Source organism: Symphalangus syndactylus, chromosome 12 (assembly GCF_028878055.3).
Source record: "Symphalangus syndactylus isolate Jambi chromosome 12, NHGRI_mSymSyn1-v2.1_pri, whole genome shotgun sequence".
NCBI lineage: Eukaryota > Metazoa > Chordata > Mammalia > Primates > Hylobatidae > Symphalangus > Symphalangus syndactylus.
Window position 1 is genome coordinate 72,370,340 of NC_072441.2, and position 18,012 is coordinate 72,388,351.

At 45.6% G+C, this 18,012-nt stretch overlaps 1 protein-coding gene across 3 annotated transcripts in view; it reads left to right on the forward strand.

Moving 5' to 3' along the window:
* The first annotated feature begins 2,530 nt into the window (after nt 1-2,530).
* PHGDH (phosphoglycerate dehydrogenase) overlaps nt 2,531-18,012 on the forward strand; it is a 34,206-nt gene continuing 18,724 nt past the window's right edge. Inside the window, exons 1-3 of one of the 3 annotated variants that reach the window (XM_063624731.1) lie at nt 2,531-4,582; nt 13,580-13,731; nt 15,783-15,848. In XM_063624731.1, the coding sequence (XP_063480801.1) occupies nt 4,445-4,582; nt 13,580-13,731; nt 15,783-15,848 (356 nt within the window). In that variant the 5' untranslated portion in view covers nt 2,531-4,444. Of the gene's footprint in view, nt 4,583-4,823; nt 5,028-13,579; nt 13,732-15,782; nt 15,849-18,012 lie in introns of those variants that run through there. The other 2 variants (XM_063624729.1, XM_063624730.1) reach the window with 2 other exon arrangements.

The following is an 18,012-nucleotide window of genomic DNA, read 5'->3' on the forward strand; positions in this document are numbered from 1 at the left end:
AATACTGAAGGATGGGGCTGCCTTGCCCTCCCCAGCAAAAAAAAAAAAAAAAAAAAAAAATTAATTCTTCCGTGATTTTTGTGCTCTTTATGTTTTTAGCTTTTACATTTCACATGTAAATTATTTGAAATTTGTCTTGGCATAAAATTCTGATTTGACTTTATTTTCTAGATGACTGTCCACTTGTTCAAACAATATTTATTGAATGATTCTCTATGGACTGTATTTATGGTAATAGCCAAATGTGAAGAATTGTCGACGGGGAGAAAAGTGAAGTTTAATCAAGATTGTCAGTGAACATATGCTTGGCTAAGCCCTTTCTTTTTGTCCTCTTCTCCCTCCTTTCCTTTCTTCTGCTTTCTTCCCCTCTCATTCTCTTCTTTGTTTTTCTCTTTTTGTCTTTATATGTAACTTGATTCATTCTCTTTGGGGATAGAAACATTTTTAAATTTTCTTACAAATTAAAAGATTTTTTAAATTTGTAAAAAAAAATAAAGTTCCCTCTGGGCAGGGACTACATGTGACTTGTTCAGCATTGTTATTGCAGTGCCTGGCACATAGTAAGTACTATAGAAATATTTGGGCAGGTTTCTTGAATGTGCCACACTTGTTCTGCTTTTCCTTCTGCCTAGAATTCTCTTTTTCGTTAATTCTTTGCATAGCCAGTTTCTTCTTATTTCAGTCTCAACCCAAGCTCCACCTTTTCAGGAAGGCCTTTCCTCATCATAAAGTCTATGATTCCTCTCCCCCGTCCTGTCTCTCACATCATTTGGTTTTACGTTATTTATTATATATGCCCTGAGATTATCCAGTTCAATTTTTTGTTTATTTATTTATTTTCTATCCTCAAACACAATGTAAGCTCCATGAGAGCAGAGATGATCTTAAACAAAGCTTCATTTCCAACCCCCTCAGCAGTGCCTGACACATTACAGTTTCAATAAATATACACTGATTGAGTGGATGAATGAAGGAAAGTCAAGCACTAGAGATTACACTCATTTGTATGCTTTGCCTTATTTAATCCCTACAAAAGCCTTATGAAGTAAGCACTATCATACTATTCATTCCATATTACAGAGGAGAAAACTAAGTCTTAGAGGGGCAATGTAATTTGCCCAAAATCACGTTGTTCATAACTTGGGAAGCTGAAATTCAAATCAAGATATGCCTGTTTTGTGGATGACAGTTCATTTTCTACATTTTAAAATATCGTTTTATTTGTTTTGTTTTTATTATACTTTAAGTTCTAGGGTACCTGTGCACAACGTGCAGGTTTGTTACATATTTTATTTCTTATGATTCGAGTTTGGATATCACAGCTGGTCTCCAAGTAGAAAAACAGAGTTCCTACTCTCCTGCCCTTGACCCCATTAACTTTATCCTCAGAGTTACAGGCAGAGCAGCTGCACATCTTGCAACCTTAGGTAGGGGAAGGTCCTGCCTTGACAGATTCACTACACACAAGGAAGCAGGACTGTGTACGTTATTTTAGGCTTCCAGCTTCGAAAGAGAGAGCCAAAAGGGGCTGGCCTGGGCACGCACTAAGACCTTTTCCCCAAACTTCACTAATCAGAATGGTTTTCTCTTCCCAAGGGGTTGGGGCCAGAGCAAGGGAGAGAAGGAGGGGTCTGAGGAGAAGGGCAGAACTGTTTTCCTGCTACTTCCAAGCGGGCCAAAGTTCCTGTTTTATAGATGGATGCAATAACACAGGGAGAGGGAGAAATTTCTCCAACTCCAACCCTCAATTATCAAAGAAAAACCCTTAGTTTGCAATTGATGTTGGAGATTCTGGGGTGTAGTGGTGAGGGATATATCTGTATAATGAAGGTCTCAGCCCGACCAGCAACACATTTAATGATCTTGCTTCTAAATATCACTCGGTACCTCTGTACTAACTTTGGAGTCAAGTTTAAACTCCTCCTCAGGGCAAGGCCCTTCATGAGCAGCCCCTGGCCCCTCTGCAGTCTCACCTCCTGGTATCCCATTGGCATCCCCCACAGCCATGGTAGAGAAGCCATGAACATGTTGCCGCTCCTCACAACTCTAAGCCTCTGGAAATGTCATTTCCTCTCCCCCTGGCTAATTCATATTCAGCTCTCAAGATTAGGCAGTTAACCATGAGCAGCTTCAAGGCAGGTTATGTTTTACCCATCTCTGTATCCTTGAGCCTCTCAAAGTAGCTGCCTTGAATGAGTTTCAAAAGGTTAGCTGAAAGGTAACCTTGCTTGGAAATCTTCCTGGCACCTCAGGAGACGGTTCTCCTCCTTGCTCCCAAAGCACTCCAGCACACCTTTATTTATAATTCTTAAACTATACCTTTTTAATTTTTTTTTATTATTTTTTAGAGACAGGTCTCACTCTCTTGCCCAGGTTGGAGTGCAGTGGCACAATCATGGTTCACTGCAGCCTCGAACTCCTGGGCTCAAGCAATCCTCCTGCCTCAGCCTCCCAAGTAGATAGGACTATAGCAATGTGCCACCATGCTAGGGTACTCTTCTTAAAATGTTGTTCTTTTTTCTTTGTGATGAAAGAAGCCTGTGTCTTATGTGTCACAGGGCCTAGCACATAGGAGGTACTGGATAAATTAATTTTTGAATCAAACCTCTTCTGAGCCTCTGTGATGTGGAAGGTACGGTGCTAGGCACTACTGGGGGTATACAAAGTCGTGTCTCTGATCGTAAGGAAATGAGAGTCCATGGGGAACAAGACATGAAAAGTTCATAAATATATTCCTTAAGGCACTGTGAGATAACTCGAAGTTAATTCTACAGAAATTTAAAAGGAGGGAACATTTCTGACTTATGTAACAATTGTCACACACACTCTCCTTTTCACTTGGAAATGGACTCTTATCTGTTAATTATTTTCTTAATGGTTTACAAGTGTCTTTTATTGTGTGGCTTGGATCTGTTTTAAAAGCAGGTGGGTCATAAATAATAAATAAAGAAAACAGGTGATCAGGCTCAAGAGGCCCTCTGGGTTGTGCGTTCAGACAGTATCCAAGAAGTTTGACTTGGTGTGAAAGGGTGGGATTACATGTTAATGATAGCAGGGTTTAGATTCTACACTGAAAGGAAGCAGTTGGTGAGCCCTAGGAGGAGTTGAAGGAAAGAGGTTACAAAAATGGATGCTTCCCAAGACCCTCCATTAAGCCTCCTGGGATAGGTCTCCTGTCTGTCCCTAGACCCCAGGGTACTGCTGGGCACTTCAAGAGAGACAGAGAATTTGAATACTCATTAGTCTTGGAATGTAGGAATAACAATTCATCCGAACAAGTAAACATGATAGACAATTTTTTTTTTTTTACCCACTGAGGACATTGGGTCTAAAAATCTGATTTGTGCCTAGGAATTATCAGTATAGAATTCTCATTACTTTATAGAATTGATATTGCATAGTTCTGTAGGATAAGGATCTAGCACTTGAGTTATGAATAGCTCAGGATGACATAACACACAATGGTTAGTTGGACTGGTATGTCCACAAAGCTGAATTCTAATTCAACTATGAGCATCTCTGATTCTGCTTCTGATTCTAGATGACTTTAATCTCAAATTGAATATTCTGACATTTCTGTAAAATGGGGCATGAGAGAGCACGTCGGTTATGGGGTTTAAATATAAAAGAATTAAGAGCTGAGAAGTGCCTTCTTGGTCAATTAAACCACACTGAAATCCCGTTTTCCTTTTCTTCTTTTTCATAATTAGAGAGGAAGTGGAGGGAAAGAAAATAAATAACTTTAACAAAGTATGCCTAGTTTAAACGCACCAGGTCCCCGCTCTTTTATAAACTCATGATTCTCATTGCATCACTAATTTGAAATTAAATCACAGCTCCGTGGTGTCTCAGAAAGCTTACTATTGCTTTTCACTACGTAACTTTCCAAGTCTGTGTGCTTGGTACTCTAGGATGTTAGGCCACCAGAGGAAAGAGGTTATATCTTTTTGATAGTCGAATTCCCTTCAACGTCTAGCACAGTGCCTTGCACATTTACCCACTCAAAAAAAAAAAAAAATTCTTAAGGAATTAATAAATGAATCCTTAGGAGGAAAAGTTAAAATGAAGTTTTTCTCTCAGGATGAGAAGGTGTATTTCCCCGTTCATTTCAGATATGCATCAGCTAGTCAGCGTAAATTGTGCTTTTTATATGCTCACCAGGTGTAGGTAAGAGCTTTGGCTGAGATGGAGAAATTCATCGCGGGAGGATAATAAAGCGGGCCGGGATTTGGCAACCTCAGAGCCGCGAGGAGGAGGCGGAGTCGCGGAGAGTTTGAGTATTTCCGTCCAATCAAAAGGAGACTGCAGGAGGAGGAGGAGGAGATGACGGGGGAGCGGGAGCTCGAGAATACTGCCCAGTTACTCTAGCGCGCCAGGTCGAACCGCAGCTTCTTGGCTTAGGTACTTCTACTCACAGCGGCCGATTCCGAGGCCAACTCCAGCAATGGCTTTTGCAAATCTGCGGAAAGTGCTCATCAGTGACAGCCTGGACCCTTGCTGCCGGAAGATCTTGCAAGATGGAGGGCTGCAGGTGGTGGAAAAGCAAAACCTTAGCAAAGAGGAGCTGATAGCCGAGCTGCAGGTAAGGCGAGCGAGAGAAAATTGGGGTCTCTAGGGCAACCTCCACGGAAAAAGGCTGGCTGCCCCCAGGCCAGCGCGCCCCCCTCGCATGCCCCCCGTATCAATTAGTTCCGGGGTCTCCTGAGATTGGGGGGTAGCGGAGAACGGCGGCGGGGGGAGGCAGAAAGAGGGAAGAACAAACGGCAGCGAGATGCAAACTTTTCTTTTAGTTTGCAACCGCGTCTTTCACGTTGGCATGCCTCCGCTAGCATTGCAAAATGCGGGCTGCTCCAACTGGTCCTGTAGGCTGCTCGCGGATGCCAGCGCGGCGCCCCAGCGCCTTCGCGCGCAGTTGTTCTGGCAGCCTCGCGCTGCCTCTCCCCCAACCCCCAACCGCCTCCGCGCTGGGGGATCCGCAGAGGGGCCCCAAAGTGGCTTCTTTGCGGGGAACCCAGGGACTGGTACTGGTGATTCTTCCTAACCAAGTTCTGGGCCGCCCCGCCGATTCCAGCCTGCCTTGGTGGTGGGGGGGGTCGGTGGGCGGGGGGACGCTGGCGGAGTCCCAACTAGTCTCGTGGCTGCTGGGTCAGCTGCAGGGGAAGGCAGTCCTCGTAAGGCAGCAAACACGTACCCGCCCCTAGTCTGATGCAAGACTGCTCAGTGCTTTCGCCGCCCCTCTGCCCTCTGGGAGCCTTCAGAGGAAAGGGAGGCGGGGGGGCGGGGGGAGCGCTGGGGTCCAGATTTAGCCTCCTCCCCACCTTTGGTTTATCGCTGGTTGGTAGTGACCAGACTCGACTAGAATCCGATCCCAAATGCTCCCAGATGATTTATAGTCTTAGCAAATTTTTATCCCCTTTTGTTGTGATATGTAATTAATCTACTTCAAATCTTTTATCTACCGTGTTTGAAAAGGCCTGCTGGGCCTGGTGGCCTTGTCCAGAATATTTATTTTGTGAACTCTTCACTCCAGTGCCTGCACTTTCGACCTCTGTAGTCGACCCAGCTGCCCAGTCTCTACCTCACCTGATCCTGTATATTCTCTCCCACCCTCCAAATCGCACAGCCGCCTTCTGCCAGCCTCAGCCCTGTCCACCACCTTCAGCCATCTCCTCCTCCGAGGACCCCTTAGACCGCAGAGTCTGCTGGTTTTGCTTTAGCTGTGCCACAACCACGTGGTCCTGGAAACTGCTTCGCTCTCTTTGTCTGCCTTTGTATCTGCTGGCATGGATCTTGTCACCATGGCATGACACTATATCCAAGTATCCAGCTCTGCCCTGTACTCAGAAGAATTTGGTCACTGCCTTCAAGAAGTTTGTAAGCTGGTTAGGGAGCATGGCTAATACACAGGAGACAGTTGAGCAGATGACACAGAGCATAGCCCCGATTTAGACCATTCAGCTCCCTAACCTTTGCGTGCTCCCCTGCTAGAAAAGCCAGAGAAAGGGTCAATCATCATGCACCGAATTGGTGGTCAAGGGCTTAGGACCTGAGTAGGATTGGATGGGTGGCAGGCTCCTCACCTCCTTTCTTCTGTGAAATGGTATCAATGGCTCTGTGGAACAATCAGGAAAGGCAGTGGGGTGTCCTGCAGAACAGCCTCTGACTCTCACCTCCACCAGAGCACCAGGTTGGGAAGATGGTGGCAATCAAGTGCTTTCACCTCTCTAAAGGAAATTAGAAACCTGATACTCCAATGACGGGGTGGGGATAGGGAGGGATGAGAGCAGAATTGAGAGGAATGGGAGGCCTCATCCATAATGAGGGATTGTTCCATGAAGTCAGGAATCAGCTGGGTGGATACTGGGAGTCTGGTGCTGAAACTTGGAGAACATTTTAAAGGCACTGAAAACTCTTGGCAGGAGAGGAGGAGTGTTTGTTGGCTAACTTGACTGCTGGGCATCTTTGGACTGTTTGGGAGGGCTCAGCTTTCGTGTGTGTCTTTGCAACACACTTGGTTCAGAATGCCAATTAATCTCCTTGGTCAGCCCACTGAAGGGTCCTCATTTCTACACTATGCCTTTTTATTCTGCATGAAGAGGTGTCTGGCATAGTGTCTACTGCCCTCCCCCACTGAAATCTCTTTAATGCTGAAAGAAGCTTTGGCACCATTGCTAGAACCGGGCCTGGCCTTGGTTCCCACTGCCTTGTATTCTGGGCAGGCAGTCTCCTCTCACTCACCCCCTGGTCAGGAAGAATAATCATTCCTCCCTGCGCTTTCAGTGGTGCTTTTCAGACTTGAAGCAAGTCATAGTTCAGTTTAATGGGTCATGACTAGCATTTTAAAAAACAAAGTAGGAAATATCAGACAGCAATGCAGATAGTAAGGCTATAAGTATTGTTTCATGAATTTTGTTTCAATTATGTTGTGTAGTTGTATGTGTGTGGTATGTGAGTATGAAATTACAACTTAAAGATGTGTTTCTTGGCCGGGCGCGGTGGCTCACGCCTGTAATCCCAACACTTTGGGAGGAGCCAAAGGAGGCAGATCATTTGAACTGAGGAGGTTGAGACCAGACTGGGCAACATGGCAAAACCCTGTCTCTACAAAAAATACAAACATTAGCTAAGCATCTTGCCACAAGCCTGTAGTCTCAGCTACTGGGGGGTGGGGTGGAGGGCTGAGGCCCTGGTTGCTGTCACTCTTCCCAACCTGGTGCTCTAGCGGGAGGATTACTTGAGCCTAGGAGGTTGAGGCTGCAGTGAGCCATGATCTCGCCACTGCAGTCCATCCTGGGCAACAGAGCTAGACCCTGTCCCACCCCCCACCAAAAAACATGTGTTTCTTACAATGAGCCTCAGTCAAAAAAGTTTGGAAAACGTTGGCTTAAAATAATAAAGCATCTTGTTTGGAACTCACGTCTTAAATATACCCAATATGCCGGAAAATATTTAAATAATATTACCATGTATCAGTGGCTTTTAAACTTTGACTGTGACCCACAATAAGAAATTTGTTTTATGTCATAACTTAAACACTCATACATATGTGTACACACAGACACACACAAATTTTATGAAATAATACTTACTCTTTTTACATATGATGCATTCTGGTATTTTGTTCTGTTTCGTTAAGTAGCATTGCTGGTCAGGACCACTAAACTAAACACTGGTAATGGTATTTAATTTACTGAAGCACATCCATATCTTCGTATCAGTACTTGAAGAAAGATTAGGAAGGGAATAAATCTTTCCATGCAAGATTTCTTTTCAAAACCTCTTTAAAATAGCAAGTTCCCAGACTTTACACAAGGATTTAGTTTGCAAAAGTTAAATAACCATCAAATTAATCAGGATCACACATCTTGTGCAAAACAGGGTAGATCTGCCTTCCCTATAGCTGGGAACATGACCTGGACAGTTTCATTGTCTTGCCGTATGATTTAAGTCGGAGGCACGGCAATGCTAGAATTACCTCCTAGGCCAAACTTGTCCTCTTGGGAAAGGAAGCATGTGTGAACTTGAGGAATGGGAATGGGTTCCCATTGCTGAGTTAGCAGTTTGTCTGGAACAGCCATAAATCAAGCAGTTTTCTAGCTGAACAGCAGCTAAGGACAGGGGAGCGGGAGGACCTGTAGGAAGTGTGGGAAGTGTCTGTTCCCGCCACAGTGCAGACACAGAAGCCACACGCAGAGGGCAGTGAACATCAGAATTTGGTGCTGTGTAGAGAGAGACTTGCTTCCTCACCCAGGGAATGACAAAGAGGAGGGAGGATCTCTGGACACTGGAGAAGTTTTAATCGCAAACTGCAGAGGATGTGAGCAGATGGGTGCATTTGGTTGGGGCTGTAGTTTGCATAAGTAGAGGACAGGAGCAGGCAGCTTGGGGCAAAGTCTTTGAAGGGAGTGAGTTGTGGCGTGAGGAGGGAAGGGGCTTGGGTGCAGGGGGTTTGAGGGTCCAGCAGGAGGTAGGTTGGATTCAGGCTGTCTGTGAATATGTGCTGATTGAATGAGTGGATAGAGTGGGTAGTTGAGGTTGTAAGAGGCATTGGAAGCTCATTAACTCTGACTGATGTCGGATGTCTGGTTCTAATGTGGGACCAAGGTCTCCTGAGTGAGAGTTTCTGCCCTTGGGACAGGTGAGACCTGATGCTCATCTGTAGGAGTCTGACTGGGGACTCTTAGATTCCCTGGCACCAAAAAAGGCTGATTTGAGGGAAAAGTCAAGAGACTACAGCGTAAATCTTCACAAGGGAGATCCATCCAGAAAGTCCATGCTCATGAAAGAAACAATAGTGCTGTTTCTGTGCTTGTTCAGGGGCTACAAGAGTGGGTGGACTTTGGGGAGTCTGCATGCTCTCCAGCTAGTGTTGCCCGTGGGGAGCAGGTTTGCGAGGGGAGCATTGTGGCAGCTTTGGAGAGAGCATTGAAGAAGGCTGAACCCTTAAGGCCCAAGGGAATGATTGGGTAGAGCCTCTGGAGCAGGACTGAGCCTGAGATGTGGGCTCTGGAACTTGATGCTAGAGAGACAAGGTGGTAAGATGATGACTCTGGGTGGTCCCTTCTCCTCTTGCTCCATGCCTGCTTCTTGTCAGTTGAACTTTGACTTTTGGTCCTGAGCTGGCCACTTGAAAGGAGATTGTGTTTCCTCAGTGTGTTACCAATTTTCTAAGGTGTCATTGCTGGCTGCAAAGAAATGACCACTAAAAATGTGCTTACCCACCCACTGCCCAGTTGCCCTCCAAAAAGGCCATGCAGTGTACACTCCTGTTTCCCTCCATGCCCACCAATGCTGAATATTATTCATTCTCTTTCTGCCAAAATGATGCCCGAAAATGTCATATTTAAAAATTTATATTTCCTTGATATCTAGTGTTGAAGAGTCTGTAAACTAGTGAAACTAGTGACCACTTTGTAGTTCTTCTGTGCATTGCCTATTTGTATATTTACCTATTTTTTATTGTGTTCTTTATCCTTTAAAAAAGTTGATTTGTGGTGCATGCCTATAATCCCAGCTACTCGGGAGGCTGAAGCAGAAGAATCGCTTGAACCCGGGAGGCGGAGGTTGCAGTGAGCCAAGATTGCACCATTGCACTCCAGCCTGGGCAATAAGAGTGAAACTCTGTCTCAAAAAAAAAAAAAAAAAAAAAAAAAAGTTGATTTGTAGGAATTCTATCACTTTTGGTGATGAATCCTTGTTCTGCTACATGTGGTGAAAGGAGTTTTCTCCACATATCAGGACCACTACTTGCTTTTGTTTATGGGATCTTTTTCCATGCAGAAGTTTAAAATTTGAATGTAACTGGATTTGTCAATATTTTCTTCCAGAGTTTCTGGGATTTGTGCCTTGCTTATGAAAGGTTTTCCCAATCCGAGTCATAAAAGTATCCCCTGATATTTTCTTCTAATGCTTATATTTTTAAAAATTCCTTCATTCATCTGGATTTTTAAAAATCTGAAGTGAGGTAGCAATCTATTATTTTTATTCCTGAATTTTCATAACACTATTTTTCTTGTTTAGTTCTTCCTTTCCCCATCAATTTGAGTTCTACTTTTTATTTTCTAAATTCTCATATATTCTGTTTGTCTAGTGTCTATTTAGTTCTGTTGACTGATTTGTCAATTTCTGAACATGTTTTTCCTGCTTTTTTTCAACTTCTTTTAATAAGATTTTTGAAAATCCTTGAGCACTCTTAGAAGTAGACCTTATGCCTCCTTATCACAGTCAAAGGAAGGGATTTCTGATGGGCGATTTTCAGGCATGTGAAGTGTTAAAGTTATTTGGGAAAGAGGGTGAAGGTGTGAGGATGGGGGACTGATGAGGGTGGTTTCTATGGGCCTCTCATCACTGAATTCATATATTCAATGGAAGTGTTTAAAACACTTCATTGTGAAGTACCAACTGTGAGCTTGCCTACAGGCCACAGGCAACTTGCTCTTCTCGACAGAGACATTTGTGCCTATTTCTATTATCCCCCAGTAGGCAGGCTGGCTGGGAGGAGCAGGTCGCCAGAAGATCCAGGGACCTTTGTTAGGGAGCTTCTGCCATCTTGGAGAAGCCACAGGATTTCTGGCAATGTCTCTCCTGGTTTAGGTGTCTAAATGCTGTATTTGGAAGGTAGTTGGAACTTGGACTTTGGTACTCAACAGATTTGGACTTGATTCCAGCTTCTGCCATATCCTAGCTATGTGACTTCAGCAAGCTCTCTAAATTCTTTAAGTGTCAGTTTGCTTGTCTGTACTATAGGGATAATTATAATATCTGTCTTAGGATTGTTATGAAGCACAGTGCTGGATGTAAAGTACTTGCTCAAAAAATGGTAGCTATTGTTACTAGTAAATCTCTCCAAGGGATTTTACAGTTTGGTTTTTGCACCTAACTGGCCATGGCCTTGGCTCTGGCCCTATCTTCTTGACATCTTGGCAGGTCTACCCACTCTTCTTCAGTTACAGTCTCAGAGTTAGCCAGTGGCAATGACTTTCCAGTTCTTGGCTGGTTTTTGATCTGTAAGAGTGACCTTGGGCAGGTTACCTCTCAAAGCCTCTGTTTCTTTATCTGGAAACTGGGGATAATGATACCCCTTCTCCTTGGAGTTGTGGAGAGAATAATGTAAAGCAACTGGTATAATGCCTAGTACCCAGCAGGTGCTCAGTAAATGGTTTATGTGCTGGTGAGTCTGATACTGTGGATATATGGTATAGAGCAGATAAAGTTTTAATACCAAATCCCTGCATTGGGCATATAAAATATAACTAAGGAGACCAAACTGCAGGTCTAAGAGAGGACAACTAGATATGAAACATACTATATTGGTGATCACAACAAAAATGCTGGGGTGTAGGGAGAGTGACAGTTCAGGGTTGTTGGCAAATGTTTCCTGGAAGATAACTTTATTGTGCCTTGAAAAGTCAGTAAAGTTTGTCCAGGCAGGAAAATCATTTTCTTTGGAGCCTGCGTGGTGGACCTGAATGTGAAAAAGATGTCAGTATCCCATTTCTGCCTAGCTTGGCTGATATTTAACCAGGCTGCTATGGGGGGAAATCAGAGTACCTCCAGGTGCTCATCTGGTGTTGGCCTCAACATTGGGGCAGTCAGCACTGAGGTGGCTTCTGTTCGGTTCCTCTAAGCCCTGGATGCCCATGTGACTTGTATACACCTAGGTCATAATCAGTTTAGCATAATGCCAGATACATACATAGCGGGCATCCGATAAAATGAAGAAAGAAAAGTACAGGGGAGGGGAAGGGGAAGTAGGCAGGCTTAACTTTGTTGGGCTTCAGTTTTTCCTCGTAAAATGGGGTTGGACCAGATGCTGGTGAACATTTCTTCGAATCTCCCACTCTGACGTTCTACTTCAGAACCTCAGACGTAAAAGGGCTTAGAGTGTCTTCCAGGCAGCCTGCATGTTTCTCTCTGCTGGTAGGCACAGCCGCCAAGCAGTGAGGATGCGTGATGCATAAACACCTCCAGAGGAATCGTTCTACTATTGCTCTTGAACAATTATTCCAGTATTTAGAAGCTCTTAAGGCTTAAATATTCTATGCTGCAGCCTAAGCATCATTCCTCTTCTCTTCTCAGTGGAGATAAAATTACCCACTGCTCTCCTTACATTTACTTTGTCCATATTTGCTCCTATGCTCTAGGCTTGTGCACAACAAACACAGTGTGGGCCCTTACCCTAGGAGCCAACTTCTCATGGCCTTTCTCTATCTCCAGAATCCATGCAGTGGGAATGAAGGGAAAAGAAGGTTTTCATGGGATCCAGCTGAGAGCTGTACGGGGAAAATGAATCTCAGGAGCCATGTGCTCCATCTCTTTTATTTTACAGATAGAGACTAGGGGTATAGAGTGAGTTGAATTACCTCAGTGACCCATACATTGTTGGCAGACCTAGGATTAGAACTCTGTCTTCCTGATTCCCAGCTTGGTGCTTTTGCAAGCACACTTGCTGCTTTCTCACCGGCCTGGTGTCTGCCACTTTGGGACAGAGTGTGGACTTGCTCACCTACCCCATTTCTTAGGGATTCTCATTCTGTGTTTGAGCAAGAATATTCTTATTCTGGAGAGAAGCACATACCACAGGATTCTGGATGAGCATAAGGAAGATTGTCTTGGGGATCTAACTTAGCTCACGTATAGTGGCTGTGATGAGTTCAGTGTCTTATTTTTCGCATATGTGTATTTTTAGTCTAATATTGCCTGGGTGTCTGAGCAAGTGTAGATGAATTTAATTGCTCTCATTTTTCCCCTGCCCCTCTTCCTTTGGTCTGTCTTTTAGGAAATGTTTTTCTTTCAACATTCGTTTCATTCATTATTTACTCATTCAGCCAACCAACATTTATTGAGTGCCTTCCCTGTGTCAGGGACAGAGGCTTACAAAGTAGAATTTGCTCCCACCTCTGCCCTTCAGTAGCTCAGTGTCTAATGGAGGTAGTGATGTTCATTAAGCGTGGCCAGATACTGTGCTAGGCGCTGTGCCTGTTCTCTCTCGCTTCCTCCTCACACACTTGAGGAGGCTGAAGCTGATTCATAGCTGGGAAGGCAGGGGCCTTGGATTTGAACCCAGGCCTGACCAATGGCAGAACCTATCAAATGTGTGGACAGATGACATTGCCTTTCTTTCTTTGGATATATCAAAATCAGCCAGCAGATAGGAACTCCCATTTTGAGCAAGCAATGTGCAGGAATGATAGGGTATACAGAGAGGAACAGGAAATGGCCCCTGACTTCCAGCATGTGTCTGAGGGACATCCAGGCTGCAGGCATCATGGTGCTGTCTAGAGAGATAAGCCAGGTGCCCAGAGCCCATGGGCCAATGCCGCCCTTTCTTGAGCATGCCAAACAAAGCACTTGGTGTGTTAGAAGCACAGTCTCCTCCACTCTAAGTAAAAATCAACATAAGTCCTAGCCCACATTTCCTTCGTGAGTATACCAAAGATGTCTATGAGCTGGCAGTCATCAGTGACTTCCTAAGGTTCTGGAAATGCATCTCTTACTCAGGAGCAATCAATGATGTGTCTGAGGCTTTACGAGTTCTCACAGAATTACTTTCCGGACCCAAATGTTTCTTCTGCTTCAGGACTGTGAGGGCCTTATTGTTCGCTCTGCCACCAAGGTGACCGCTGATGTCATCAACGCAGCTGAGAAACTCCAGGTGGTGGGCAGGGCTGGCACAGGTGTGGACAATGTGGATCTGGAGGCCGCAACAAGGAAGGGCATATTGGTTATGAAGTAAGTCATGGAGGCTGCGGGCGGGGGAAGGGGGGTGAGTACGGAGACTGACCACACCAAGGGAGAAAAAACTCACTAGAGAGAAAGCTGAGTCCATTGGAAGGGCTTCCAGGAGGATGCCTGGTCTAGGGCCTGCATGGTCAACACTCACAGCATAGTGGTTCCAAGGTTTTTGGAAGGCAGCTATGCTCACCACTATATCGCCAATGCCATCAGGGGGTTCCAGAGTTTTTAAAATTGAGAGTCCCTGCGTAATCTCAAAATGTTTCACGAACCCACCCCACGCGCAGTTGCTTGCACCTCTGTGACCTGGTTCAGGAATCGGAAGTTCAGTGAGTTCATCTGCATTTCCTGCTCCCACCCAGCCCCCTCTGCCTCTATTAATGATGTTTGTGGCAGGTTTTTGTCAGCTCTACTTTACTGTGCTTGTACAGAGGCACAACCCTTGCTGGTAGACTAGTGACTAGAATCCTTGCCCTCCCCACTTCCCTGCCACCTTCTGGAACTAAGACACTAGTTTCTCTTTCAGTGCCCTAGGGCAAGAGGAGAAGGCTCCCCTTTAAAGCTGTTTCTGCAGAAGCACGGGGGCAGAGGTCATCAGCACGCCAGTGCTGTACTGTACCTGTTCTGTCACTTAGATGGTATGGCAAGGCCATCCCCAGGCCTCTTTGTCCTTAAGACTTTTCTCTTCCCTTGGGGACTTCATTGTCCTTAAGACCTTTCCCCTCCCCTGCGCTGCACTTCCCCCTGTAAGGTAGAGGTTAATTGGTCACCTGACTGAAGTCAATATTCAACAGTAGAAGTGTTAAACGATAACCCATCCCACATCTTGCCTTGGACCCAGAGGTAGCCAGGCCCCAATCTCTGCACCTCTGCTTGCTCCCCCATACAGCCTGTTTGCTGTGGGAGGATGAGAAGCCAGGTGGTTTTCCAGACAGACAGACTCTGAGAGTCCCTTTATCTTATATAGGATCTCTTGACTTTTTCTTCTTGTAACCTTATTAACCTTCATTCCAGAGATGAGAAAGACAGACCCAGTAGGGGAATAATCAGGGTGAACACGTATATGAAATTCTTTCAAAAACCTAAAAAGCCTTTAAGAAAAGAAAGATAGTTTTGTGGGTTGCCACCTCTGTTCTTTTTTCTATAAAACGGGAAGGGTCTGCATTGCCTTGTGACTTAGGGTGCGAGGAGGCTTTCTCAGTTCAGAACTTGTTGAGAGATAGGAAGAGTAGTCAGACAGGTGGAGATTACTAATAAAAGCTAGGTTGGGGCTGGCTGTGGGGGCTCACACCTGTAATCCCAGCACTTTGGAAGGCCAAGGTGGGAGGATCACTTGGGCCCAGGAGTTCGAGACCAGCCTGGACAACAAAGTGAGACCCCCCCCATCTCTACAAAAATACAAAAAAAAAAAAGAAAAGAAAAGAAAAGCCAGGTATGTTGGCACCAGCCTGTAGTCTCAGCTACTGAGAAGGTTGAGCTGGAAGGATCGCTTGAGCCCTGGGAAGTCAAGGCTGCAGTGAGCTGTGATCATGCCAGTGTACTCCAGCCTAGGTGACAGAGTGAGTCCCTGTTAAAAAAAAAAAAAAAGCAGCCAGGTTGAGTAACTTGATGAAGATATGTAGGCATTGGGCTGAGCCCTGAGTTTGAGAGACTCAGACCTTGGTAAGATCAATGGTAGGAGCAGCAGAGTATTTGTGCTTTCTGGAGGCAGGTAGATCCTGAAACAGGAGAAAGAAAAGGGCTGAACCACACACATCTGATCATGTGAGACACTTCTCTGCCTTAGGAGGAGTGTTTGGGTAGAGAGAAGCCAGATATGTTTCTCTAATGGAGGTCCCTCTGCAGGGAAACATAAAGCCAGGGGAAGGGGGTTTCTTTCCAGCCCTTGGCTTAGGGCAAGAGTACATCAGAGAACTCTGGACAGTGGCATGGTCAGTTCATGGAGCAGGAGTGAGAGAGCACAGCCTGCACTCAAGGCTTTCTCTTGGGGAAGGAGTGGGAATACTGGGTCTGTGCCCATTGATGTCCCCCTTTTCTTTGATCTTTAGCACCCCCAATGGGAACAGCCTCAGTGCCGCAGAACTCACCTGTGGGATGATCATGTGCCTGGCCAGGTAAGTCCCTGACTTCTCAGCATAGCTAGTCTCTCCGATATGCCTATTATTACCACTTGCCAAGCAAACGGACCCAGAAAAACTTAGAAACATTTCGTCTCCGCGACGTGCAGACTGCTAAGAATGCGACATGCAGACTGCAAAGAACCTTTAAGGCCATCAGGTCCTCTATTCAACATTACACAGGTTCCCCAGTGCACAAAGGTGCACTTCTCTTTACTCATGTTCTATTCTCCATGCTGCAGACACTCTGCCTTCTCTAGCCTCCAACTCTTGCAAATGTTCTCCATACTCTGCTGCCTGGAGATAACAAGGAAGGATGCTCCAGGCAGCAGGGTATGGACAGCGTCTAGGTACCCTCTGCTTACTTCAAGATTAAGCTTCAGTATTAATTTATCCAAGAAGCTCTCTGGCTTTTCCAGCTAGGCTATGTCCCTCACTGATTCCCCTGGCCCTCAGGGCTTATCTCTGTCACTGCCCTTACAAATCTGTATTGTAAAAGAATGGAATAAAAACCTGCTTCAGGGTCCTTGTGTGTTCCTGTGGGTTCATAAGGCAATGGAACTCAAATGGGCAAGACTCTTGCTCTTCTAGCAGGAGTTCCAGGCCTCTTGAGTGGATGGGGCAGCCTAGAAATCAAGTAGATATGGCACAGAATGTGCTTGAGTCTCAGTGTGTTGGTTAGTAATTTGGCAAAACTGATTGCATGGAGCACTTCTGTTGAACAGGCAATTCAAGCATTTATGTGGTCAAGGGGAAGAACAAGGCTCCCAAGAAACAGGGCAGGAAGTTGTTCTAGGTCCCTCTGAAGCTCCATGGATTCCCTAAACCAGGGGACCTAGGCATCAAGGACTCCTTGTTTCCCTACTCAGGCCTAAAACCTTCCGGGACCAAGAAATTACTTTTCCCACGGCAAGACCTGCTTTCCCTCCTGCTGGAGGAAGATCTGGGGGAGTTTACCTCTGCTCTAACTCCTCCCTACAGTTTCCATCTGAGCTCTGTGGTATTCACTGATAGTCACTGGTAGGTGAAGGGAGGCAGTGGGGGGAAAGGAGAAACAGCAATAGCTTACACAGCAGTAGGGTCTCAGCCTAGAAGGGGCCCCCAAGCTGGCAGCCGGGTTCTCCCAGAACATCTAGGCTGAGTGTCTCTCCCCCTGGAGAAGTATAGAAGCCTGGCGCCCTGGTTTCACTTTAGCTATTACCTTCAGGGATTTTTTTTTTTTTTTTTTTTTTTTTTTGAGTAAGGGAAAAGATCTCAATGTGAGTTTCTAATTAATTACCTCACATTTTTTCTGGAGGTGGAAGGAAAGGATTGGGAGCCAGCAATACTTTCCCTCCTTTTCCAGGACCAGCTTTGTTTAAAGGAATTGGTGAAGTGCTATGGTTTAAAAGAAGCTCCCCATTGTCAACCGCTCACCATGACCTCACTCATCAAAGATGCATCAAAACTAGGAAATATGCACACCCTATTGGGAAGGAATGCGCTCGTTTCATCAGACTGTTCCTAGCAAGGAGGACAGTAGGAGAGTGTGGGTGCTGTGTGTAGACTCTACAGGGTTGGGCAATGTGGGTGGAGAGCAGGCATGGCCGGGCCTCACAGTAGGGACTTTGAGCAGATGGCAGGGGCCCCTGAGGTGCAGAAGAACAGCACACAGAAAGGAAGGAAGGAGAGAATCAACAAATGTAGGTTTCACCATTTTTGCCTGCTTTACCATCTCCTCCTCTAGTAAGTCAGGCCAGCAACCATTTAATTATTGTGAGGCCCGTCGCCCACATTAGAGTCCTCTCGAGTCTGGCCTGATGAGGATTCCAAAGTGTTGAAACCTGGAGAGGCTCCATGATCAGCTGGGGGCAGCAGCCAGAGAAAAGGTTTAGGGATTTCTTGTGTTCTGTGGTGTCGCATGCATACATCTTAGATAGCACTGTGGAGTCTGGTGGGGAGAAAATAGGATGTGAGGGAGAGGAGAAAGGGGCCAGGTGGGGCTCTGTCTCACTAGATCAAAGGCATTTTATCAGGCAAGCTTTCCCCAGAAGTGAACAGTTCCTCAAGGCAAGTCCCTGTCCTTATTACCTGCCTGATGGGTCAGAGCAGTGAGGTAAATGCAGCTTGTCCCCCATGTGGCTTGGTACTGAAGTTCTTCTGAGTTTACCCATAAGATCGT